This window comes from Panulirus ornatus, chromosome 19 (genome assembly GCF_036320965.1).
Source record: "Panulirus ornatus isolate Po-2019 chromosome 19, ASM3632096v1, whole genome shotgun sequence".
Classification (NCBI taxonomy): domain Eukaryota; kingdom Metazoa; phylum Arthropoda; class Malacostraca; order Decapoda; family Palinuridae; genus Panulirus; species Panulirus ornatus.
Genome location: NC_092242.1, coordinates 58816728 through 58842934, shown reverse-complemented (window position 1 = coordinate 58842934; position 26207 = coordinate 58816728). Strand labels below are relative to the sequence as shown.

The following is a 26207-nucleotide window of genomic DNA, read 5'->3' as shown; positions in this document are numbered from 1 at the left end:
GATGCTAACCCCAGTGTTACACTTCATTTTGTCTGTCCTCCATTTGATTTATATTTTTGTATATATATTTCAGCCAAACAAGTATGATTGTTAAGTGTTCTTATCACTAACATATATTATCTGTAAGTGTGTCACAGCTTCACTTAATATTACATATTGTAAGAGCACTAATCTAAGTTCCCTTCATATCTCCACATACATTGACCCGCACATAGAAATATTTAGACTAGTGTCTGATGACTATGCTGCGGCCAGTTTGTTTATGAACCAGCATATTTTTTCCTGTCCAGTGTTGCCGGTGCATAAACAGTTAAAATTCCTGAATTTGCCACATTTACGTGAAAGGAGAACATACAAAAAAATGATGCTTGTAGTGGTAACCCATGCATCACTAACACATAATACATCCCCTTTTTTTTTCCATACCCTGGTTATTATATGTGAAAATGTCAAGGACACCTATATGCAATCTCTGCCTTTATACTATGTAATAGTTTTTGAAGCTTTAGCACTCTGACAAGATAATAGATGTTAGTGATGAAAACAGTAATATTTTCCCTTCGTACTTGATAGCCATTTCCCATATTAGCAAGGTAGCATCAGGAAACAGATGAGGAAGGACACATCCACTCACATACAAACACACACACACACAGACACACACACACACAGACACACAGACACACACACACACACACACACACACACACATTTTTCTTTCAAATCATTCGCCATTTCCCGCATTAGCAAGGTAGCGCTAAGAACAGAGGACTGGGCCTGTGAGGGAATATCCCCACCTGGCCCCATTCTCTGCTCCTTCTTTTGGAAAATTAAAAAAAAAGAATGAGGGGAGGATTTCCAGCCCCCCGCTCCCTCCCCTTTTAGTCGCCTTTTACGACACGCAAGAAATACGTGGGAAGTATTCTTTCTCCCCTATCCCCAGGGATAACACACACACACATATATATATATATATATATATATATATATATATATATATATATATATTTTTTTTTTTCATACTATTTGCCATTTCCCGCGTTAGCGAGGTAGCGTTAAGAACAGAGAACTGGGCCTTAGAGGGAATATCCTCACCTGACCCCCTTCTCTGTTCCCTCTTTTGGAAAATTAAAAAAAAAACAAGAAAGGGGAGGATTTCCAGCCCCCCGCTCCATCCCCTTTTAGTCGCCTTCTACGACACGCAGGGAATACGTGGGAAGTATTCTTTCTCCCCTATCCCGAGGGATATATATATATATATATATATATATATATATATATATATATATATGGAAAGCTGTGTAGGTATGTATATTTGCGTGTGTGGACGTGTGTATGTACATGTGTATGGGGGGGGGGGTTGGGCCATTTCTTTCGTCTGTTTCCTTGCGCTACCTCGCAAACGCGGGAGACAGCGACAAAGTATTAAAAAAAAAAATATATATATATATATATATATATATATATATATATATATATATATATATATATATATATATGGGAGCGGGGGACTGGAAATCCTCCCCTCTCATTTTTAATTTTCCAAAAGAAAGGAACAGAGAAGGGGGCTAAGTGAGGATATTTCCTTAAAGGCTCAGTCCTCTGTTCATAATGCTACCTCACTAACGCGGGAAATGGCTAATAGTATGAAAAAAAAAAATATATATATATATATATATATATATATTTTCTTTTTTTTTTTCAAACTATTCGCCGTTTCCCGCATTAGCGAGGTAGCGTTAAGAACAGAGGACTGGGCCTTTGAGGGAATAATCCTCACCGGGCCCTCTTCCCTGTTCCTTCTTTTGGGAAAAAAAAAAAAAAAAAACGAGAGGGGAGGATTTCCAGCCCCCCGCTCCCTTCCCTTTTAGTTGCCTTCTACGACACACAGGGAATACGTGGGAAGTATTCTTGCTCCCCTATCCCCAGGGGATATATATATATATATATATATATATATATATATATATATATAGGTGCAAGAGGTGAAAAAAAGGGCAAATGAGAGTTGGGGTGAGAGAGTGTCATTAAATTTTAGGGAAAATAAAAAGATGTTCTGGAAGGAGGTAAATAAAGTGCGTAAGACAAGGGAGCAAATGGGAACTTTAGTGAAGGGCGCAAATGGGGAGGTGATAACAAGTAGTGGTGATGTGAGAAGGAGATGGAGTGAGTATTTTGAAGGTTTGTTGAATGTGTCTGATGATAGAGTGGCAGATATAGGGTGTTTTGGTCGAGGTGGTGTGCAAAGTGAGAGGGTTAGGGAAAACGATTTGGTAAACAGAGAAGAGGTAGTGAAAGCTTTGCGGAAGATGAAAGCCGGCAAGGCAGCAGGTTTGGATGGTATTGCAGTGGAATTTATTAAAAAAGGGGGTGACTGTATTGTTGACTGGTTGGTAAGGTTATTTAATGTATGTATGACTCATGGTGAGGTGCCTGAGGATTGGAGGAATGCGTGCATAGTGCCATTGTACAAAGGAAAAGGGGATAAGAGTGAGTGCTCAAATTACAGAGGTATAAGTTTGTTGAGTATTCCTGGTAAATTGTATGGGAGGGTATTGATTGAGAGGGTGAAGGCATGTACAGAGCATCAGATTGGGGAAGAGCAGTGTGGTTTCAGAAGTGGTAGAGGATGTGTGGATCAGGTGTTTGCTTTGAAGAATGTATGTGAGAAATACTTAGAAAAGCAAATGGATTTGTATGTAGCATTTATGGATCTGGAGAAGGCATATGATAGAGTTGATAGAGATGCTCTGTGGAAGGTATTAAGAATATATGGTGTGGGAGGCAAGTTGTTAGAAGCAGTGAAAAGTTTTTATCGAGGATGTAAGGCATGTGTACGTGTAGGAAGAGAGGAAAGTGATTGGTTCTCAGTGAATGTAGGTTTGCGGCAGGGGTGTGTGATGTCTCCATGGTTGTTTAATTTGTTTATGGATGGGGTTGTTAGGGAGGTAAAGGCAAGAGTTTTGGAAAGAGGGGCAAGTATGAAGTCTGTTGGGGATGAGAGAGCTTGGGAAGTGAGTCAGTTGTTGTTCGCTGATGATACAGCGCTGGTGGCTGATTCATGTGAGAAACTGCAGAAGCTGGTGACGGAGTTTGATAAAGTGTGTGGAAGAAGAAAGTTAAGAGTAAATGTGAATAAGAGCAAGGTTATTAGGTACAGTAGGGTTGAGGGTCAAGTAAATTGGGAGGTGAGTTTGAATGGAGAAAAACTGGAGGAAGTGAAGTGTTTTAGATATCTGGGAGTGGATCTGTCAGCGGATGGAACCATGGAAGCGGAAGTGGATCATAGGGTGGGGGAGGGGGCGAAAATTCTGGGAGCCTTGAAGAATGTGTGGAAGTCGAGAACATTATCTCGGAAAGCAAAAATGGGTATGTTTGAAGGAATAGTGGTTCCAACAATGTTGTATGGTTGCGAGGCGTGGGCTATGGATAGAGTTGTACGCAGGAGGATGGATGTGCTGGAAATGAGATGTCTGAGGACAATGTGTGGTGTGAGGTGGTTTGATCGAGTAAGTAACGTAAGGGTGAGAGAGATGTGTGGAAATAAAAAGAGCGTGGTTGAGAGAGCAGTAGAGGGTGTTTTGAAATGGTTTGGGCACATGGAGAGAATGAGTGAGGAAAGGTTGACCAAGAGGATATATGTGTCGGAGGTGGAGGGAACGAGGAGAAGAGGGAGACCAAATTGGAGGTGGAAAGATGGAGTGAAAAAGATTTTGTGTGATCGGGGCCTGAACTTGCAGGAGGGTGAAAGGAGGGCAAGGAATAGAGTGAATTGGAGCAATGTGGTATACCGGGGTTGACGTGCTGTCAGTGGATTGAATCAAGACATGTGAAGCGTCTGGGGTAAACCATGGAAAGCTGTGTAGGTATGTATATTTGCGTGTGTGGACGTATGTATATACATGTGTATGGGGGGGGGTTGGGCCATTTCTTTCGTCTGTTTCTTTGCGCTACCTCGCAAACGCGGGAGACAGCGACAAAGTATAAAAAAAAAAAAAAAAAAAAAAAAATATATTTATTATTTTGCTTTGTCGCTGTCTCCCACGTCAGCGAGGTAGCGCAAGGAAACAGATGAAAGAAATGGCTCAACCCACCCCTATACACATGTATATACATACACGTCCACACACGCAAATATACCTACACAGCTTTCCATGGTTTACCCCAGATGCTTCACATGCCCTGATTCAATCCACTGACAGCACGTCAACCCCGGTATACCACATCGATCCAATTCACTCTATTCCTTGCCCTCCTTTCACCCTCCTGCATGTTCAGGCCCCGATCACACAAAATCTTTTTCACTCCATCTTTCCACCTCCAATTTGGTCTCCCACTTCTTCTCGTTCCCTCCAACTCCGACACATATACCCTCTTGGTCAATCTTTCCTCACTCATTCTCTCCATGTGCCCAAACCATTTCAAAACACCCTCTTCTGCTCTCTCAACCACGCTCTTTTTATTTCCACACATCTCTCTTACCCTTACGTTACTTACTCGATCAAACCACCTCACACCACACATTGTCCTCAAACATCTCATTTCCAGCACATCCACCCTCCTGCGCACAACTCTATCCATAGCCCACGCCTCGCAACCATACAACATTGTTGGAACCACTATTCCTTCAAACATACCCATTTTTGGTTTCCGAGATAATGTTCTCGACTTCCACACATTCTTCAAGGCTCCCAGGATTTTCGCCCCCTCCCCCACCCTATGATCCACTTCCGCTTCCATGTTTCCATCCGCTGCCAGATCCACTCCCAGATATCTAAAACACTTTACTTCCTCCAGTTTTTCTCCATTCAAACTTACCTCCCAATTGACTTGACCCTCAACCCTACTGTACCTAATAACCTTGCTCTTATTCACATTTACTCTTAACTTTCTTCTTTCACACACTTTACCAAACTCAGTCACCAGCTTCTGCAGTTTCCCACATGAATCAGCCACCAGCGCTGTATCATCAGCAAACAACAACTGACTCACTTCCCAAGCTCTCTCATCCACAACAGACTTCATACTTGCCCCTCTTTTCAAAACTCTTGCATTCACCTCCCTAACAACCCCATCCATAAACAAATTAAACAACCATGGAGACATCACACACCCCTGCCGCAAACCTACATTCACTGAGAACCAATCACTTTCCTCTCTTCCTACACGTACACATGCCTTACATCCTCGATAAAAACTTTTCACTGCTTCTAACAACTTACCTCCCACACCATATATATATATAGTTGTGTGGAGGAGGGTGGATGTGCTGGAAATGAGATGTTTGGGGACAGTATGTGGTGTGAGGTGGTTTGATTGTGTAAGTAATAATAGGGTAATAGAGATGTGTGGTAATAAGAAGAGTGTGGTTGAGAGAGTAGAAGAGGGTGTTTTGAAATGGTTTGGTCACATGGAGAGAATGAGGGAGGAAAGATTGACCAAGAGGATATATGTGTCAGAGTTGGAGGGAACGAGGAGAAGTGGGAGACCAAATTGGAGGTGGAAAGATGGAGTGAAAAGGATTTTGAGTGATCGGGGTCTGAACATGCAGGAGGGTGAAAGGCGTGCAAGAAATAGAGTGAATTGGAACGATGTGGTATACCAGGGTCGACGTGCTGTCAATGGATTGAACCAGGGCATGTGAAGCGTCTGGGGGTAAACCATGGAAAGTTCTGTGAGGCCTGGATGTGGAAAGGGAGCTGTGGTTTCGGTGCATTATTACATGACAGCTAAAGACTAAGTGTGAACGAATGTGGCCTTTGTTGTCTTTTCCTAGTGCTACCTCGCGCACATGAGGGGGGAGGGGGTTGTTTTTTTCATGTGTGGCAGGTTGGCAATGGGAATGAATAAAAGCAGACAGTATAAATTATGTACATGTGTATATATGTATATGTCTATGTGTGTATATATATATATATATGGGAGGGTATTGATTGAGAGGGTGAAGGCATGTACAGAGCATCAGATTGGGGAAGAGCAGTGTGGTTTCAGAAGTGGTAGAGGATGTGTGGATCAGGTGTTTGCTTTGAAGAATGTATGTGAGAAATACTTAGAAAAGCAAATGGATTTGTATGTAGCATTTATGGATCTGGAGAAGGCATATGATAGAGTTGATAGAGATGCTCTGTGGAAGGTATTAAGAATATATGGTGTGGGAGGAAAGTTGTTAGAAGCAGTGAAAAGTTTTTATCGAGGATGTAAGGCATGTGTACGTGTAGGAAGAGAGGAAAGTGATTGGTTCTCAGTGAATGTTGGTTTGTGGCAGGGGTGTGTGATGTCTCCATGGTTGTTTAATTTGTTTATGGATGGGGTTGTTAGGGAGGTAAATGCAAGAGTTTTGGAAAGAGGGGCAAGTATGAAGTCTGTTGGGGATGAGAGAGCTTGGGAGGTGAGTCAGTTGTTGTTCGCTGATGATACAGCGCTGGTGGCTGATTCATGTGAGAAACTGCAGAAGCTGGTGACTGAGTTTGGTAAAGTGTGTGGAAGAAGAAAGTTAAGAGTAAATGTGAATAAGAGCAAGGTTATGAGGTACAGTAGGGTTGAGGGTCAAGTCAATTGGGAGGTGAGTTTGAATGGAGAAAAACTGGAGGAAGTGAAGTGTTTTAGATATCTGGGAGTGGATCTGGCAGCGGATGGAACCATGGAAGCGGAAGTGGATCATAGGGTGGGTGAGGGGGCGAAAATTCTGGGGGCCTTGAAGAATGTGTGGAAGTCGAGAACATTATCTCGGAAAGCAAAAATGGGTATGTTTGAAGGAATAGTGGTTCCAACAATGTTGTATGGTTGCGAGGCGTGGGCTATGGATAGAGTTGTGCGCAGGAGGATGGATGTGCTGGAAATGAGATGTTTGAGGACAATGTGTGGTGTGAGGTGGTTTGATCGAGTGAGTAACGTAAGGGTAAGAGAGATGTGTGGAAATAAAAAGAGCGTGGTTGAGAGAGCAGAAGAGGGTGTTTTGAAGTGGTTTGGGCACATGGAGAGAATGAGTGAGGAAAGATTGACCAAGAGGATATATGTGTCGGAGGTGGAGGGAACGAGGAGAAGAGGGAGACCAAATTGGAGGTAGAAAGATGGAGTGAAAAAGATTTTGTGTGATCGGGGCCTGAACATGCAGGAGGGTGAAAGGAGGGCAAGGAATAGAGTGAATTGGAGCGATGTGGTATACCGGGGTTGACGTGCTGTCAGTGGATTGAATCAAGGCATGTGAAGCGTCTGGGGTAAACCATGGAAAGCTGTGTAGGTATGTATATTTGCGTGTGTGGACGTATGTATATACATGTGTATGGGGGGGGGGGGTTGGGCCATTTCTTTCGTCTGTTTCCTTGCGCTACCTCGCAAACGCGGGAGACAGCGACAAAGTATTAAAAAAAAAAAAAAAAAAATGTATTCGTTGAGATGTATAGGTATGTATATTTGCATGTGTGGACGTGTATGTATATACATGTGTATGTGGGTGGGTTAGGTCATTCTTTCGTTTGTTTCCTTGCGCTGCCTCGCTAACGCAGGAGACAGCAACAAAGCAAAATATATATATATATATATATATATATATATCTTTTTCTTTTTCTTTTTCTTTTAAACTATTCGCCATTTCCCGCGTTAGCGAGGTAGCGTTAAGAACAGAGGACTGGGCCTTTTTTGGAATATCCTCACCTGGCCCCCTCTGTTCCTTCTTTTGGAAAATTAAAAAAAAAAAAAAAAAAAAAAAAGAGGGGAGGATTTCCAGCCCCCCGCTCCCTCCCCTTTTAGTCGCCTTCTACGAAACGCAGGGAATACGTGGGAAGTATTCTTAATCCCCTATCCCCAGGGATATATATATATATATATATATATATATATATATATATATATATATACAATACAAACCTACACATATGTATACACACCTCTGTCACAGACCAACCATATTTTCTTAAGACCTTCCACAAAGCATCTCAATCAACCCTATCATATGCCTTCTCCAGATCCATAAATGACATATACAGATCCATCTCTTTTTCCAAGTATTTTTCACACACTTTCTTCAAAGCAAATACCTGATCCACACATCCTTTATCTCTTCTCAAACCACATTGATCCTCCCCAATCTGATGCCCCATACCTGCATCCTCCTTTGCAACTTACTGTATAGACTCAAACTTATACCCTGGTAGTTTTGAACACTCACCTTTATCCCCCTCTGCTTTTATACAGCGGCACTGTACATGCATTCTGCCAATCCTGAGGCACTTCACCATGATCTATACATACATTGAATATCCTTATCAACCAATCATCAACACAGTCATCCCCTTTCTTTATAAATTCAACTGCAGTATCATCCACTCCCACTGCAAGGCTTTCACCACCTCTTCTCTTTTCACCACATTTTTCTGTTAGAAAAGCACTCCCAAAAACACTGCACATCTCATTACATATGCCTACACATGTACTCGTGGAGTACAGCATACACCTGACATTGGAGCAATGTACGTTAACACGTGTGTATCACACATAAACAGTGATGGATAAAAAATAATGGTATGAAACAAAAAGGAAGTAAACATAATAGCAACTTGGTCAAAAGTGTTTTTTCAGCTGCAGAATGGTGGAGCACTGGGATAAACTTATCCAGATGTAGTAAATGCATAGGCTGCCAGTAATTTCAAAATAAGGCTAGAGAAATATTTCAGTACTATCTGTTATTTAGTAAATAAACCTTCAGGAAGATTTAAAACTTTCTTTTTCAGAGTCCACTACCCAGTACAGCAGTTTGCAACCTTCAGGAAGATTTAAAACTTCCTTTTTCAGAGTCCACTACCCAGTACAGCAGTTTGCAAAACAGATAGGGAACTCTTCCCTTCACACTTAACAATTTTCCATAATAGTGTATAATCTCCATACTGCAATATGCATCTTATTTCTGGCTGGCAGTTATGCTAGAGGGAGAGATGGGTGGTAAGGTGATTTCTGTTTTACTGTCTTGTTTCTTTTCTACCTTTTAACTGATGATAAGCAGATAATGTCATCATAGACCTTCAGGTCTCCTGTTATTTGCTCCTACCATGTACTCCCTGGTGATAACGTGCTTGATCTATTCTAGTGGCTCAAGGTTTGACCACTTCCTAGTGATCCCATGCTTAACTTATGATGATCCTTTGCTTTACTTATCCTAGTTTCCCCATGCATGAGATGCACCCCATGATTGGCTTTCCCACACGACCTCATGCTTGACCTATCACAGATACTCCATGCTTAACCTTTCCCACTGGTCCCATGATTGACTTATCCTTGATAATCCCATGCTTGGCCTGTGTCCAGTAAATGCAGTTCAACCTCTCCTGTGTCTTTAGGTTTGACCTTTCACTTGGGACCCAATTCATGAGTTACCCCTAATAACCCCATACTTGACCTTTTCCCAGTACTTACCTCTTGATTTGTTTTTTGTATGACCTCCAGTTTTATCCCAAATATTGTGTCATTAGGATGACATCACTTTTAGTGTGTTAACCCAGTCATAACTAAACTTCAACCCAGTACACCCTATATAATGAATTATTCACCCATTTCACCCTTTATACTAAGCTCTTCTCCCAGTGCACCCTATATACTGAGCTCTTCACATGGTACACCCTGTATACTGAGCTCTTCACCCAGTATGCCCTGTATACTGAGCTCTTCACCCAGTGCACCCTAAATACTTAACTCCAACCAGCACACCATATATATTGAACTCCACCCATTGTACCCTGTATACATAGCTCTTCACCTTCTGTGCTCTATATTCTGAACTCCAACCATTGCACACTGTTTATTGAATGCTTTACCCCACTATACATTAATTACAACATCCATCATCTCAATTCACCCCATAGCCTGAACTCGATGTGCCGATGAAATTTCTTAGAGTTCATTCAACCCAGTGCTACTCCATGGTCATCTGAGTCATGCTTTCATTCCATGTTATCTGTGGCAGGTGTGGGCAGAGTGCAAGCAACTTTGGGAGGAGGGTCTGACAGCATACATACGCCAGTGGTGGAACTGGCTGGACTTCATCATGCTCTCCCTGTACCTCTGCACCTTCAGCTTGCGGGCTGTTGCCTTTGTCCAAATCACCACCAACAAGTACGGGCCTAGGTAAGGTGCATGTTTTACTTGTGGACCTCTCTCTGTCACAGATGGTCTGTTGTTCTTCATTAAAAGAGTGCTCTCAAATATTACAGGTGTTACTTATAACCTGGTCCATGACACAGGTGTTGAGAGTACCGCCAGTTAAGACAGGTGTAGAAGGTGTCATCCAGCTATGGAAATGGTCCCAATTTGAGACAGGTAATGCAAATTACCTTAGGAGAGACAAGGGTCTATGATGTGGCAAGTATGTGCTCAGCATGAGTGTGGAGTTTGGCTCTTGAAGTTTGATAACAAAAATTAATGTTTACTGAATTAAATGCAGTCAGAGGCTGAAAATGTGGAAAATATACACATAATGAATCTGTACACAGGTACAAAATAGTAGGCTATTATACTTCATTGTAACAATAACTGGTAACAGTGGTTTGTATGGGATTTGTTCTTGTACTGGTCTGTAAGAGACTGCATGGGCTCAATAAGTGTGGCACCATGCTGTAGCTCAGGGATGAAGATACCTTGTAGCATGAGGTGATGGTTGGTAGGGTTAGTGCAGTAGCTTCATCTGAAACACAATGTTAAGGGTAGCCCCATATGTGACACAGGGGTGGAAATTAGCCTTAGGTAATATAGGACTGAAGGGTAACTGTAGGTGTGATACATGTGGACGATGGCCCTAGACGAGTGACAGTACTAGGTGAGGTACAGAAGTAGACCTGTGGCCCTAGATGTGACATTGGTGTTAAAGGCAGTATAGGAGAAACATTAAATGGAATACCAGATATGATGCACATGTAGAGGATGGTCTATGATGTGACATTATAGTTATTTGTTGTAAAAGAAATACAAGTTTTAAGTATGGACTCGGGTGAAATACAAGCACATCACAGTGGCTGTAGTTAAGATACTTGACTCAAGTTTAGCTTCAGGGCATCATGGGTCTGGGGTAAACCATGGAAAGGTCTGTGGGGCTTAGATGTGGATAGGGAGCTGTGGTTTCAGTGCATTACACATGACAGCTAGAGACTGAGTGTGAATGAATGTGGCCTTTTTTGTCCGTTTTTCTGGCACTACCGAACTGAAGCCGGGGGAAGCAATAGGAATGGATGAAGGCAAGCAAGTATGAATATATACATGTGTATATATATATATATATATATATATATATATATATATCTTGTGGAGGCTAAGGTGAAGATTAGTATGGGTTTTCAGAAAAGAAGAGTGAATGTTGGGGTGAAGAAGGTGGTGAGAGTAAGTGAGCTTGGGAAGGAGACCTGTGTGAAGAAGTATCTGGAGAGACTGTGTACAGAATGGAAAAAGGTGAGAACAATGGAAGTAAGGGGAGTGGGGGAGGAATGGGATGTATTTAGGGAATCAGTGATGGATTGCGCAAAAGATGCTTGTGGCATGAGAAGAGTGGGAGGTGGGCTGTTTAGAAAGGGTAGTGAGTGGTGGGATGAAGAAGTAAGAGTATTAGTGAAAGAGAAGAGAGAGGCATTTGGACGATTTTTGCAGGGAAAAAATGCAATTGAGTGGGAGAAGTATAAAAGAAAGAGACAGGAGGTCAAGAGAAAGGTGCAAGAGGTGAAAAAAAGGGCAAATGAGAGTTGGGGTGAGAGACTATCAGTAAATTTTAGGGAGAATAAAAAGATGTTCTGGAAGGAGGTAAATAGGGTGCGTAAGACAAGGGAGCAAATGGGAACTTCAGTGAAGGGCGTAAATGGGGAGGTGATAACAAGTAGTGGTGATGTGAGAAGGAGATGGAATGAGTATTTTGAAGGTTTGTTGAATGTGTCTGATGACAGAGTGGCAGATATAGGGTGTTTGGGTCGAGGTGGTGTGCAAAGTGAGAGGGTTAGGGAAAATGATTTGGTAAACAGAGAAGAGGTAGTAAAAGCTTTGCGGAAGATGAAAGCCGGCAAGGCAGCAGGTTTGGATGGTATTGCAGTGGAATTTATTAAAAAAGGGGGTGACTGTATTGTTGACTGGTTGGTAAGGTTATTTAATGTATGTATGACTCATGGTGAGGTGCCTGAGGATTGGCGGAATGCGTGCATAGTGCCATTGTACAAAGGCAAAGGGGATAAGAGTGAGTGCTCAAATTACAGAGGTATAAGTTTGTTGAGTATTCCTGGTAAATTATATGGGAGGGTATTGATTGAGAGGGTGAAGGCATGTACAGAGCATCAGATTGGGGAAGAGCAGTGTGGTTTCAGAAGTGGTAGAGGATGTGTGGATCAGGTGTTTGCTTTGAAGAATGTATGTGAGAAATACTTAGAAAAGCAAATGGATTTGTATGTAGCATTTATGGATCTGGAGAAGGCATATGATAGAGTTGATAGAGATGCTCTGTGGAAGGTATTAAGAATATATGGTGTGGGAGGCAAGTTGTTAGAAGCAGTGAAAAGTTTTTATCGAGGATGTAAGGCATGTGTACGTGTAGGAAGAGAGGAAAGTGATTGGTTCTCAGTGAATGTAGGTTTGCGGCAGGGGTGTGTGATGTCTCCATGGTTGTTTAATTTGTTTATGGATGGGGTTGTTAGGGAGGTAATGCAAGAGTTTTGGAAAGAGGGGCAAGTATGAAGTCTGTTGGGGATGAGAGAGCTTGGGAAGTGAGTCAGTTGTTGTTCGCCGATGATACAGCGCTGGTGGCTGATTCAGGTGAGAAACTGCAAAAGCTGGTGACTGAGTTTGGTAAAGTGTGTGAAAGAAGAAAGCTGAGAGTAAATGTGAATAAGAGCAAGGTTATTAGGTACAGTAGGGTTGAGGGTCAAGTCAATTGGGAGGTGAGTTTGAATGGAGAAAAACTGGAGGAAGTGAAGTGTTTTAGATATCTGGGAGTGGATCTGGCAGCGGATGGAACCATGGAAGCGGAAGTGGATCATAGGGTGGGGGAGGGGGCAAAATTTTGGGAGCGTTGAAGAATGTGTGGAAGTCGAGAACGTTATCTTGGAAAGCAAAAATGGGTATGTTTGAAGGAATAGTGGTTCCAACAATGTTATATGGTTGCGAGGTGTGGGCTATAGATAGAGTTGTGCGCAGGAGGGTGGATGTGCTGGAAATGAGATGTTTGAGGACAATATGTGGTGTAAGGTGGTTTGATCGAATAAGTAAGTAAAGGGTAAGGGAGATGTGTGGTAATAAAAAGAGTGTGGATGAGAGAGCTGAGGAGGGTGTTTTGAAATGGTTTAGTCACATGGAGAGAATGAGTGAGGAAAGATTGACAAAGAGGATGTATGTGTCAGAGGTGAAGGGAACGAGAAGTGGGAGACCAAATTAGAGATGGAAAGATGGAGTGAAAAAGATTTTAAGTGGTCGGGGCCTAAACATGCAGGAGGGTGAAAGGCGTGCAAGGAATAGAGTGAATTGGAAGGATGTGGTACACCAGGGTCGCCGTGCTGTCAATGAATTGAACCAGGGCATGTGAAGCGTCTGGGGTAAACCATGGAAAGTTTTGTGGGGCCTGGATGTGGAAAGGGAGCTGTGGTTTTGGTGCATTATACATGACAGCTAGAGACTGAGTGTAAACGAATGTGGCCTTTGTTGTCTTTTCCTAGCACTACCTCGTGCACATGTGGGGGGAGGGGGTTTCCATTTCATGTGTGGCGGGATGGCGACAGGAATGAATTAGGGCAGACTATGAATTATGTACATGTGTATATATGTCTGTGTGCATATATATATGTATACGTTGAGATGTATAGATATGTATATGTGCTGTGTGTGGACATGTATGTATATACATGTGTATGTGGGTGAGTTGGGCTATTCTTTCGTCTGTTTCTTTGTGTTACCTCGCTAATGCGGGAGACAGCGACAGAGTATAATAAATAAATAAATAAATATAGCGGGTTTGGATGGTATTGCAGTGGAATGTACTAAAAAAGGGGGTGACTATTGTTGACTGATTAGTAAGGTTATTTAATGTATGTATGACTCATGGTGAGGTGCCTGATGACTGGCGGAGTGCTTGCATAGTGCCATTGTACAAAGGCAAAGGGGATAAGAGTGAGTGCTCAAATTACAGAGGTATAAGTTTGTTGAGTATTCCTGGGAAATTATATGGGGGGGTATTCATTGAGAGGGTGAAGGCATGTACAGAGCATCAGATTGGGGAAGAGCAGTTTGGTTTCAGAGGTGGTAGAGGATGTTTGCTTTGAAAAATGTATGTGAGAAATACTGGTTGGTAAGGCTATTTGATGTATGTAAGTCTCATGGTGAAGTGCCTAAGGATTGGCGGAATGCTTGCATAGTGCCATTGTACAAAGGCAAAGGGGATGAAGGTGAGTGCTCAAATTACAGAGGTATAAGTTTGTTGAGTATTCCTGGGAAATTATATGGGAGGGTATTGATTGATAGGGTGAAGGCATGTACAGAGCATCAGATTAGGGAAGAGCAGTGTGGTTTCAGAAGTGGTAGTATTTATGGATCTGGAGAAGGCATATGATAGAGTTGATAGAGATGCTCTGTGGAAGGTATTAAGAATATTTGGTGTGGGAGGTAAGTTGTTAGAAGCAGTGAAAAGTTTTTATCGAGGATGTAAGGCATGTGTAAGTGTAGGAAGAGAGGAAAGTGATTGGTTCTCAGTGAATGTTGGTTTGCGGCAGGGGTGCATGATGTGTCCATGGTTGTTTAATTTGTTTATGGATGGGGTTGTTAGGGAGGTGAATGCAAGAGTTTTGGAAAGAGGGGCAAGTATGCAGTCTGTTGTGGATGAGAGAGCTTGGGAAGCAAGTCAGTTGTTGTTCACTGATGATACAGCGCTGGTGGCTGATTCATGTGAGAAACTGCAGAAGCTGGTGACTGAGTTTGGTAAAGTGTGTGAAAGAAGAAAGCTGAGAGTAAATGTGAATAAGAGCAAGATTATTAGGTACAGTAGGGTTGAGGGACAAGTCAATTGGGAGGTAAGTTTGAGTGGAGAAAAACTGGAGGAAGTAAAGTGTTTTAGATATCTGGGAGTGGATTTGGCAGCGGATGGAACCATGGAAGCAGAAGTGAATCATAGGGTGGGGGAGGGGGCAAAAGTTCTAGGAGCGTTGAAGAATGTGTGGAAGTCGAGAACGTTATCTTGGAAAGCAAAAATGGGTATGTTTGAAGGAATAGTGGTTCCAACAATGTTATATGGTTGCGAGGTGTGGGCTATAGATAGAGTTGTGCGGAGGAGGGTGGATGTGCTGGAAATGAGATGTTTGAGGACAATATGTGGTGTAAGGTGGTTTGATCGAATAAGTAATAAAAGGGTAAGGGAGATGTGTGGTAATAAAAAGAGTGTGGATGAGAGAGCTGAGGAGGGTGTTTTGAAATGGTTTAGTCACATGGAGAGAATGAGTGAGGAAAGATTGACAAAGAGGATGTATGTGTCAGAGGTGAAGGGAACGAGAAGTGGGAGACCAAATTAGAGATGGAAAGATGGAGTGAAAAAGATTTTAAGTGGTCGGGGCCTAAACATGCAGGAGGGTGAAAGGCGTGCAAGGAATAGAGTGAATTGGAAGGATGTGGTACACCAGGGTCGCCGTGCTGTCAATGAATTGAACCAGGGCATGTGAAGCGTCTGGGGTAAACCATGGAAAGTTTTGTGGGGCCTGGATGTGGAAAGGGAGCTGTGGTTTTGGTGCATTATACATGACAGCTAGAGACTGAGTGTGAACGAATGTGGCCTTTGTTGTCTTTTCCTAGCACTACCTCGCGCACATGTGGGGGGAGGGGGTTTCCATTTCATGTGTGGCGGGATGGCGACAGGAATGAATTAGGGCAGACTATGAATTATGTACATGTGTATATATGTCCGTGTGCATATATATATGTATACGTTGAGATGTATAGATATGTATATGTGCTGTGTGTGGACATGTATGTATATACATGTGTATGTGGGTGAGTTGGGCTATTCTTTCGTCTGTTTCTTTGTGTTACCTCGCTAATGCGGGAGACAGCGACAGAGTATAATAAATAAATAAATAAATATAGCGGGTTTGGATGGTATTGCAGTGGAATGTACTAAAAAAGGGGGTGACTGTATTGTTGACTGATTGGTAAGGCTATTTAATGTATGTAAGTCTCATGGTGAAGTGCCTGAGGATTGGCGGAATGCTTGCTTAGTGCCATTGTTCAAAGGCAAAGGGGATGAAGGTGAGTGCTCAAATTACAGAGGTATAAGTTTGTTGAGTATTCCTGGGAAATTATATGGGAGGGTATTGATTGATAGGGTGAAGGCATGTACAGAGCATCAGATTGGGGAAGAGCAGTGTGGTTTCAGAAGTGGTAGAGGATGTGTGGATCAGGTGTTTGCTTTGAAGAATGTATGTGAGAAATACTTAGAAAAGCAAATGGATTTGTATGTAACATTTATGGATCTGGAGAAGGCATATGATAGAGTTGATAGAGATGCTCTGTGGAAGGTATTAAGAATATATGGTGTAGGAGGCAAGTTGTTAGAAGCAGTGAAAAGTTTTTTATCAAGGATATAAGGCATGTGTACGTGTAGGAAGAGAGGCCTAAACATGCAGGAGGGTGAAAGGCATGCAAGGAATAGAGTGAATTGGAACGATGTGGTATACCGGGGTCGATGTGCTGTCAATGGATTGAACCAGGGCATGTGAAGCGTCTGGGGTAAACCATGGAAAGTTTTGTGGGGCCTGGATGTGGAAAGGGAGCTGTGGTTTTGGTGCATTATACATGACAGCTAGAGACTGAGTGTGAACGAATATGGCCTTTGTTGTCTTTCCCTAGCGCTACCTCGTGCACACGCGGGGGGGGGGGGGGGGGGGGGGGGGGGGGGTTCCATTTCATGTGTGGCGGGGTGGCGATGGGAATGAATAAGGGCAGATAGTATGAATTGTGCACATGTGTATATATGTATGTCTGTGTGTGTATATGTATACGTTGAGATGTATAGATATGTATATGTTCTGTGTGTGGACGTGTATGTATATACATATGTATGTGGGTGGGTTGGGCCATTTCTTTCATCTGTTTCCTTGTGCTACCTCACTAACGCGGGAGACAGCAACAAAGTATAATAAATAAATGAATTTCATGTGTGGCGGGGTGGCGATGGGAATGAATAAGGGCAGATAGTATGAATTGTGCACATGTGTATATATGTATGTCTGTGTGTGTATATGTATACGTTGAGATGTATAGATATGTATATGTTCTGTGTGTGGACGTGTATGTATATACATATGTATGTGGGTGGGTTGGGCCATTTCTTTCATCTGTTTCCTTGTGCTACCTCACTAACGCGGGAGACAGCAACAAAGTATAATAAATAAATGAATAAATATAGCGGGTTTGGATGGTATTGCAGTGGAATGTACTAAAAAAGGGGGTGACTGTATTGTTGACTGATTGGTAAGGCTATTTAATGTATGTAAGTCTCATGGTGAAGTGCCTGAGGATTGGCGGAATGCTTGCTTAGTGCCATTGTTCAAAGGCAAAGGGGATGAAGGTGAGTGCTCAAATTACAGAGGTATAAGTTTGTTGAGTATTCCTGGGAAATTATATGGGAGGGTATTAATTGATAGGGTGAAGGCATGTACAGAGCATCAGATTGGGGAAGAGCAGTGTGGTTTCAGAAGTGGTAGTATTTATGGATCTGGAGAAGGCATATGATAGAGTTGATAGAGATGCTCTGTGGAAGGTATTAAGAATATTTGGTGTGGGAGGTAAGTTGTTAGAAGCAGTGAAAAGTTTTTATCGAGGATGTAAGGCATGTGTAAGTGTAGGAAGAGAGGAAAGTGATTGGTTCTCAGTGAATGTTGGTTTGCGGCAGGGGTGCGTGATGTGTCCATGGTTGTTTAATTTGTTTATGGATGGGGTTGTTAGGGAGGTGAATGCAAGAGTTTTGGAAAGAGGGGCAAGTATGCAGTCTGTTGTGGATGAGAGAGCTGAGGAGGTGTTTTGAAATGGTTTAGTCACATGGAGAGAATGAGTGAGGAAAGATTGACAAAGAGGATGTATGTGTCAGAGGTGAACGGGAACGAGAAGTGGGAGACCAAATTAGAGATGGAAAGATGGAGTGAAAAGTTTTTATCGAGGATGTAAGGCATGTGTAAGTGTAGGAAGAGAGGAAAGTGATTGGTTCTCAGTGAATGTTGGTTTGCGGCAGGGGTGCGTGATGTGTCCATGGTTGTTTAATTTGTTTATGGATGGGGTTGTTAGGGAGGTGAATGCAAGAGTTTTGGAAAGAGGGGCAAGTATGCAGTCTGTTGTGGATGAGAGAGCTGAGGAGGTGTTTTGAAATGGTTTAGTCACATGGAGAGAATGAGTGAGGAAAGATTGACAAAGAGGATGTATGTGTCAGAGGTGAATATGGGAACGAGAAGTGGGAGACCAAATTAGAGATGGAAAGATGGAGTGAAAAGTTTTTATCGAGGATGTAAGGCATGTGTAAGTGTAGGAAGAGAGGAAAGTGATTGGTTCTCAGTGAATGTTGGTTTGCGGCAGGGGTGCGTGATGTGTCCATGGTTGTTTAATTTGTTTATGGATGGGGTTGTTAGGGAGGTGAATGCAAGAGTTTTGGAAAGAGGGGCAAGTATGCAGTCTGTTGTGGATGAGAGAGCTTGGGGAAGCAAGTCAGTTGTTGTTCACTGATGATACAGCGCTTGGTGGCTGATTCATGTGAGAAACTGCAGAAGCTGGTGACTGAGTTTGGTAAAGTGTGTGAAAGAAGAAAGCTGAGAGTAAATGTGAATAAGAGCAAGATTATTAGGTACAGTAGGGTTGAGGGACAAGTCAATTGGGAGGTAAGTTTGAGTGGAGAAAAACTGGAGGAAGTAAAGTGTTTTTAGATATCTGGGAGTGCATTTGGCAGCGGATGGAACCATGGAAGCAGAAGTGAATCATAGGGTGGGGGAGGGGGCAAAAGTTCTAGGAGCGTTGAAGAATGTGTGGAATCGAGAACGTTATCTTGGAAAGCAAAAATGGGTATGTTTGAAGGAATAGTGGTTCCAACAATGTTATATGGTTGCGAGGTGTGGGCTATAGATAGAGTTGTGCGAAGGAGGGTGGATGTGCTGGAAATGAGATGTTTGAGGACAATATGTGGTGTAAGGTGGTTTGATCGAATAAGTAATAAAAGGGTAAGGGAGATGTGTGGTAATAAAAAGAGTGTGGATGAGAGAGCTTGGGGAAGCAAGTCAGTTGTTGTTCACTGATGATACAGCGCTTGGTGGCTGATTCATGTGAGAAACTGCAGAAGCTGGTGACTGAGTTTGGTAAAGTGTGTGAAAGAAGAAAGCTGAGAGTAAATGTGAATAAGAGCAAGATTATTAGGTACAGTAGGGTTGAGGGACAAATCAATTGGGAGGTAAGTTTGATTGGAGAAAAACTGGAGGAAGTAAAGTGTTTTTAGATATCTGGGAGTGCATTTGGCAGCGGATGGAACCATGGAAGCAGAAGTGAATCATAGGGTGGGGGAGGGGGCAAAAGTTCTAGGAGCGTTGAAGAATGTGTGGAATCGAGAACGTTATCTTGGAAAGCAAAAATGGGTATGTTTGAAGGAATAGTGGTTCCAACAATGTTATATGGTTGCGAGGTGTGGGCTATAGATAGAGTTGTGCGAAGGAGGGTGGATGTGCTGGAAATGAGATGTTTGAGGACAATATGTGGTGTAAGGTGGTTTGATCGAATAAGTAATAAAAGGGTAAGGGAGATGTGTGGTAATAAAAAGAGTGTGGATGAGAGAGCTTGGGGAAGCAAGTCAGTTGTTGTTCACTGATGATACAGCGCTTGGTGGCTGATTCATGTGAGAAACTGCAGAAGCTGGTGACTGAGTTTGGTAAAGTGTGTGAAAGAAGAAAGCTGAGAGATTCGACCCCAATAAGGTACCTAAAGTACATTTATCATATCACAAAACCAATTGAAATATATTTTTAGCACCTCATAAAAGATCTGCTACATGTGATCTCATCTCACACAGTCCTACAGCAGCTCTGTAATTCTTACCCAAATCACCATTTGATAACTTTCCATTCCTAGCAATTACAGCATCTTACTATCACAGACCACCTGACTAATTTAACTAGATTCTAAGTAAAGGCATGTCACTCTGGCCAAGTTTGCAGAAAATTGCCCAACAATGCAGGCAATCGTTATCTGAAGTCCTATCCAAGTTTTTACTGTAAGCCCATTCTTATAGTGTTTGTGTGGGTGTAATTGCCCGTTTGTACTTTACAGGGAGCTTTACACCTATGGAACTCCATCTGTTGAACATTCTCTTTTCTCATACTCCTTAAATTTCTGTATTCCTTCTTTATTTAAACTTTTCTACAACCACTTTATTCCAGTCATCCACCAATCTTCTACTTAAAAAACACTTCTTTGGAAAAAAATTACATTTCTTGCTTAAATTCATGTTACATCCTCTGGTTGCCCTACCTCTGCATCTCTTGAAGGACTGTTCACTGTCCGTGTCATCAGTTAAAAATTTGAAGGTTTTAATCTGGTCTCCCCTCATTTTTCATTCTTACAAGGTGGGCAGATTTAAAGATTCTTGCCTTTTCTTGTAATCAGATCTCTTAATTCTGGTACCATCTTTTATGGTTGCCCTCATCTGGACCTTCTAACTTATGCTGTTTGTATTAAACTTTTTTACGATCACTTTATTCCAGTCATCCACCAATCTTCTACATAAAATTAACATCTTTAAATTTATTTTTATTTTACATGTTTCTCGCTTAATTTCATGTTACATCCTCCGGTTGTCTTATCTCTACATTTATCGAAGGACTGTACACTGTCGTCAGTCTGGTTTAAAAATTCAAAGGTTGTAATCTGGTAACCTCTCACTCTTCTCTCATCCAAGGTGGGCAAATTTGAGGATTATTGCCTTTCCTTGTAAATCAGCTCTCAATTTTGTACCATCTTTGTTGCCCTCATCTGGACCTTCTAATTTAGCTCTCTGTGCTTCCTTGGATGTAGTGACTAAACTTGGAAAGCAATCTTGTTTTGGCCTTATGTTGAATATGAACAGCTTGTTAAGTATTTCCTTATCCATATACTTGAAAAGCTTTTCTAATGTTGTCAGCAAACAGTTCATCTCCATAACTAATCTCCAAATGTGGGACTCTGGTTGAAGGACGATGTTGACTCCCAAGTCCATATAAAACACAAAACCCTGAAGCTTACATCATGCAAAATAAGTATCATATTGAGGCCTTCTTTCACTCTGTTCCATCCTAATTACTTGACATTTGATTTGGTTAAATTTCATCTACGTATTGGACCAATGTTGGAGTCTGTTCAGCCTCCCATCTAAGTTCATGTAATCCTTCTCACTTTTCACTGACCTTATGACCTTTGTATCATCTGCAAACTGAATAAGGATGAAGGTAGGAATCCATACCTTCAGAGAAGTCATTCACATATATCAAGAAGACTAAATGCCTCAAATCAGAACCCTGGGGCACTCCACTGGTGACCTCCATCCAAATGGAGAAAGTTCGTCTGACATATGTCCTTTGTTTCCTTCCCTCTAAGAATCTTCTGTCCATCAGAGGAGCCTCCCTGTTATTCCTGGCTGGTGATACAGCCTCTTAATCAGCCTTCAATGCAGTACTGTCAGATGCTTTCTGCCAGTCATAATACAGTCTCCCCATTCTTCCTACCTGTTTAAGATGACTCACTTTTTCATAGAAATCTAAGAGGTTTGTCACACATGACCTTTCCCTAAAATCTTGTTGCTTCTTAAGTAATTTCTCATTTGTAGGAAGTCATCCATTCCTGGCGCTACACTGCCCCACAGGAAATAGCATCGCTACTACTGCTACTACTACTACAACCCCCCCCCCCCACTACCAGTTGTTATGTGTACTGCACCGAAACCACAGCTCGCTCTCCACATCCAAGCCCCACAGACCTTTCCATGGTTTACCCCAGATGCTTCACATGCCCTGATTCAGTCCATTGACAGCACGTCGATCCCAGTATACCACGTCGTTCCAATTCACTCTATTCCTCGCACGCCTTTCACCTTCCTGTATGTTCAGGCCCCGATCACTCAAAATCTTTTTCACTCCGTCCTTCCACCTCCAGTTTGGTATCCAGCCTCTCCTTGTTCCCTCCACCTCTGAAACATATATCCTCTTTGTCAATCTTTCCTCACTCATTCTCTCCATATGTCTAAACCATTTAAAATCACCATCTTTTGCTCCCTCAACCACACTCTTTTTAATTCCACACCTCTCTCTTACCCTTTCATTACTTACTCGAACAACCCACCTCATGCCGCATAGTGTTCTCAAACATTTCGTTTCCAACACATCCACTCTTCTCTGTACAATCCTATCTATAGCCCATGCCCCGCAACCATATAACATTGTTGGAACTACTAATTCTTCAAACATACCCAATTTTTGCCCGGCAAGATAATGTTCTCTACTTCCACACAGTCTTCATCACTCCTAGAACCTTCAACCCCTATCCCACCCTGTGACTCACTTCCACTTCCATGGTTCCATCTGCTGCTAGGTCTACTCGTAGACATCTAAAACACCTCACTTCCACCAATTTTTCTCCATTCAAACTTTTATTTATTTTTATATTTATTTTGCTCTGTCGCTGTCTCCCGCGTTTGCGAGGTAGCGCAAGGAAACAGACGAAAGAAATGGCCCAACCCACCCCCATACACAATGTATATACATACACATCCACACACGCAAATATACATACCTATACATCTCAATGTACACATATATAAACACACACAGACACATACATATATACCCATGCACACAATTCACACTGTCTGCCTTTATTCATTCCCATCGCCACCTCGCCACACATGGAATACCATCCCCCTCCCCCCTCATGCGTGCGAGGTAGCACTAGGAAAAGACAACAAAGGCCACATTCGTTCACACTCAGTCTCTAGCTGTCATGCAATAATGCCTGAAACCACAGCTCCCTTTCCACATCCAGGCCCCACACAACTTTCCATGGTTTACCCCAGACGCTTCACATGCCCTGATTCAATCCACTGACAGCACGTCAACCCCAGTATACCACATCGATCCAATTCACTCTATTCCTTGCCCTCCTTTCACCCTCCTGCATGTTCAGGCCCCGATCACACAAAATCTTTTTCACTCCATCTTTCCACCTCCAATTTGGTCTCCCACTTCTCCTCGTTCCCTCCACCAGCGACACATATATCCTCTTGGTCAATCTTTCCTCACTCATTCTCTCCATGTGCCCAAACCATTTCAAAAGATCCTCTTCTGCTCTCTCAACCACGCTCTTTTTATTTCCACACATCTCTCATACCCTTACATTACTTACTCAATCAAACCACCTCACACCACACATTGTCCTCAAACATCTCATTTCCAGCATATCCACCCTCCTGCGCACAACTCCATCCATAGCCCACGCCTCGCAACCATACAACATTGTTGGAACTACTATTCCTTCAAACATACCCATTCTTGCTTTCCGAGATAATGTTCAAACTTACATCCCAATTAACTTGTCCCTCAACCCTACTTGCTCTTATTCACTCGCATTTTTTACCTCTCTAACCACCCTGTCCATAAACAAATTGAATAGCTATGGGGACATCACACACCTGTGCCACAGACCAGCATTCATTGGATATCAGTCACTCTCCACTCTTTCTACTTGTACACATGCCTTACATCCTTGGTAAAAACTTCTCACTGCTTCTAGCAATTTACCTTCCACACCATATACTCTAAGACTTTCCACAAAGGATTTCTATCAGCCCTATCATATGCCTTCTCCAGATCCAGTAAATGCTACATACAAATCCATCTGTTTTACTAAGTATTTCTCACACACATTCTTCAAAGTAAACACCTGTTACACACATCCTCTACCACTTCTGAAAGCACACTGCTCTTCCCCAATCTGATGCTCTGTACATGCCTTCACCCTCTTAATCAATACCCTACCATATAATTTCCCAGGAATACTCAACAAACTTATGCCTCTGTAGTTTTAACACTCATCTTTATCCCCTTTGCCTTTATACAGTGGCACTATGCATGCATTCTGCCAATCCTCATTTACTTCACCATGGTCCATACATACATTGAATATCCTTACCAACCAATCAACAACACAGCCACCCCCTTTTTTTAATAAATTTCACTGTAATACCAGTGTATTTTCCTTAGATAATCATAATTAATCATCATATTTTCTATGGATCCATAATGTTATTAACTTTTGGTTTTGTTATATATAGTAAGGCATTTCAGGAGCAATGCATAGGAACATCTTTTATGTTGGATCATGTGCTAAGAGATCTTGAACAGTGAATACTGGCAACACTAATTACGGTAGCCCTTCAGCGCTATGACCCTTATCACTACTGAGAGCCATTTTTTCTTATTCTCACTTGCAGACATTGCCAAATTTTTGTTCATATTCTTCCTGGTGTTGACGAGCTTTGCTTGCGGCCTGAACCAGCTCTACTGGTACTATGACTCTCCAACTGCCTCGTGTGACACCTCTGCAGGTGATATTGCCTGCAACTCTGGCTCTGATGCCTTCAACACGTGAGTTGTAGTTCTGGGTAACTGGGGCTAAACCTGCAAGGTCTGTAACTGGAGTAGCTGGGAGTGAGGTCAAGGAGAAGTGTTTGTGAAGCTTAAGGTGTTTTCATGAATTAAGCAACAGGGAAATTACATTCTTGGTCATGGAGGAATCTGCAAGAAAAAGATTGTGTGTAATGAAAGCGCATGATGAAGTTGTGGTATTGTTTACCATAGATGAGTATGTATACAGTAAGGTTTGGCATGATCACATGACTTTGTAACATACTGATAACAATTTCTTATTTAAATTAGGATTATGATATAAAACTCGTAACAATATCTTTAGTTAAAATCATAATTACTTTACAGCATAATGGACTACTTTAAAATTACTCTTCACCCTTTCTAAAACTTTATTCATACATAATGTAAATCTTATCTACTTGGGCAACTGTGTCCTTGTTAACATATTATGAAAATTTAGTCATTAATAGATAATACATCGTGAACACTTAAAGCCATTGGTAGATAGCACGTCATGAAGACTTGGGGCCATTGATAGATAACATTTCATGAATACTTAAAGCCATTGTTAGACAGTAAATGATGAAGACTTAGGGTAACTGATGAATTAACACATGAAATCTTAAGGCACTGGTAGACACTACATCAGTAATACTTCGAGCAGCAAAAGTTGGGAGGAACACTTCCTTAAACTCTGTTTTGACTCTCAACACTTGACAATTAAGCCTGCATAAACAGATACCCACATCCTATTTTTTTATGTCTTAAGTTGAGAAATTATAACTTTTTTAATAAAATATATTAACTTTGCCTTTAAAGTTTTTGAATTCATATTAGATTCAAAAGTAATTAAAGAAATCAAGAAATTATACCAAATAACAGATTTCATTACAAGTACAGATAACAAAATAATGTTGATTACACACAATTACATGGAGTGTAATTAGCTACAATTGATCACAACTACTGATCATGATTATCCCATCCCAGGTATGTCATGGGGAAATGATATTGTTGGAATAGATATGGTTGAGTGTGCATGTTGATTTTGATATAGGTCATGGATGAATATTCATGGAGGTGGAGGTGTTTTATTACCTACTTCTGCAGTATTAGGTGGAAGCACACTTTTGTGCCCCCATGTCTTGAACTTTCTGTACATTCATACAATTTTTTAAACATGTATATTGTCAGTATTCACAGCATCACCTCTTGTCTTACTGTTCTATCCTTACCTTATCCACTCCGAATAGGAAACCAGATAATCAAGACATGGGCCAGTTAAAGCACTACCTTATGTAATTTCATGTACAGCTCAAGTTCAGTTTCTTATTTATGGCCTCTGGTTGTGTTGTCTTTACATCTTTTGAAGAACTATTTTCCGAAGGCATCACCAAATTGGTTTAGAGATTTGATAGTTTTTATTGGTTGGTTCTCCTTGAACTTTTCCCTTTTCTGATTTGTCAACACCCCATTGCAAGTCGTTTTACAGTTACACTTACCATTGTGTGATATTTGAATGAGCCATCCATCATAATTTCCCGAAATCTAATGTTGTACCTTTTTAAGAAG

At 41.8% G+C, this 26207-nt stretch overlaps 1 protein-coding gene across 1 annotated transcript in view; it reads left to right on the top strand.

The window, feature by feature from the left end:
* The window catches only part of LOC139755706 (transient-receptor-potential-like protein), a 212949-nt gene that overhangs the window by 135943 nt on the left and 50799 nt on the right, over positions 1–26207 (top strand). The window contains exons 10-12 of the mRNA XM_071674351.1: positions 9956–10116; positions 20918–21093; positions 24479–24632. Coding sequence (XP_071530452.1) covers positions 9956–10116; positions 20918–21093; positions 24479–24632 — 491 coding nt within the window. The remainder of the gene's footprint in view (positions 1–9955; positions 10117–20917; positions 21094–24478; positions 24633–26207) is intronic.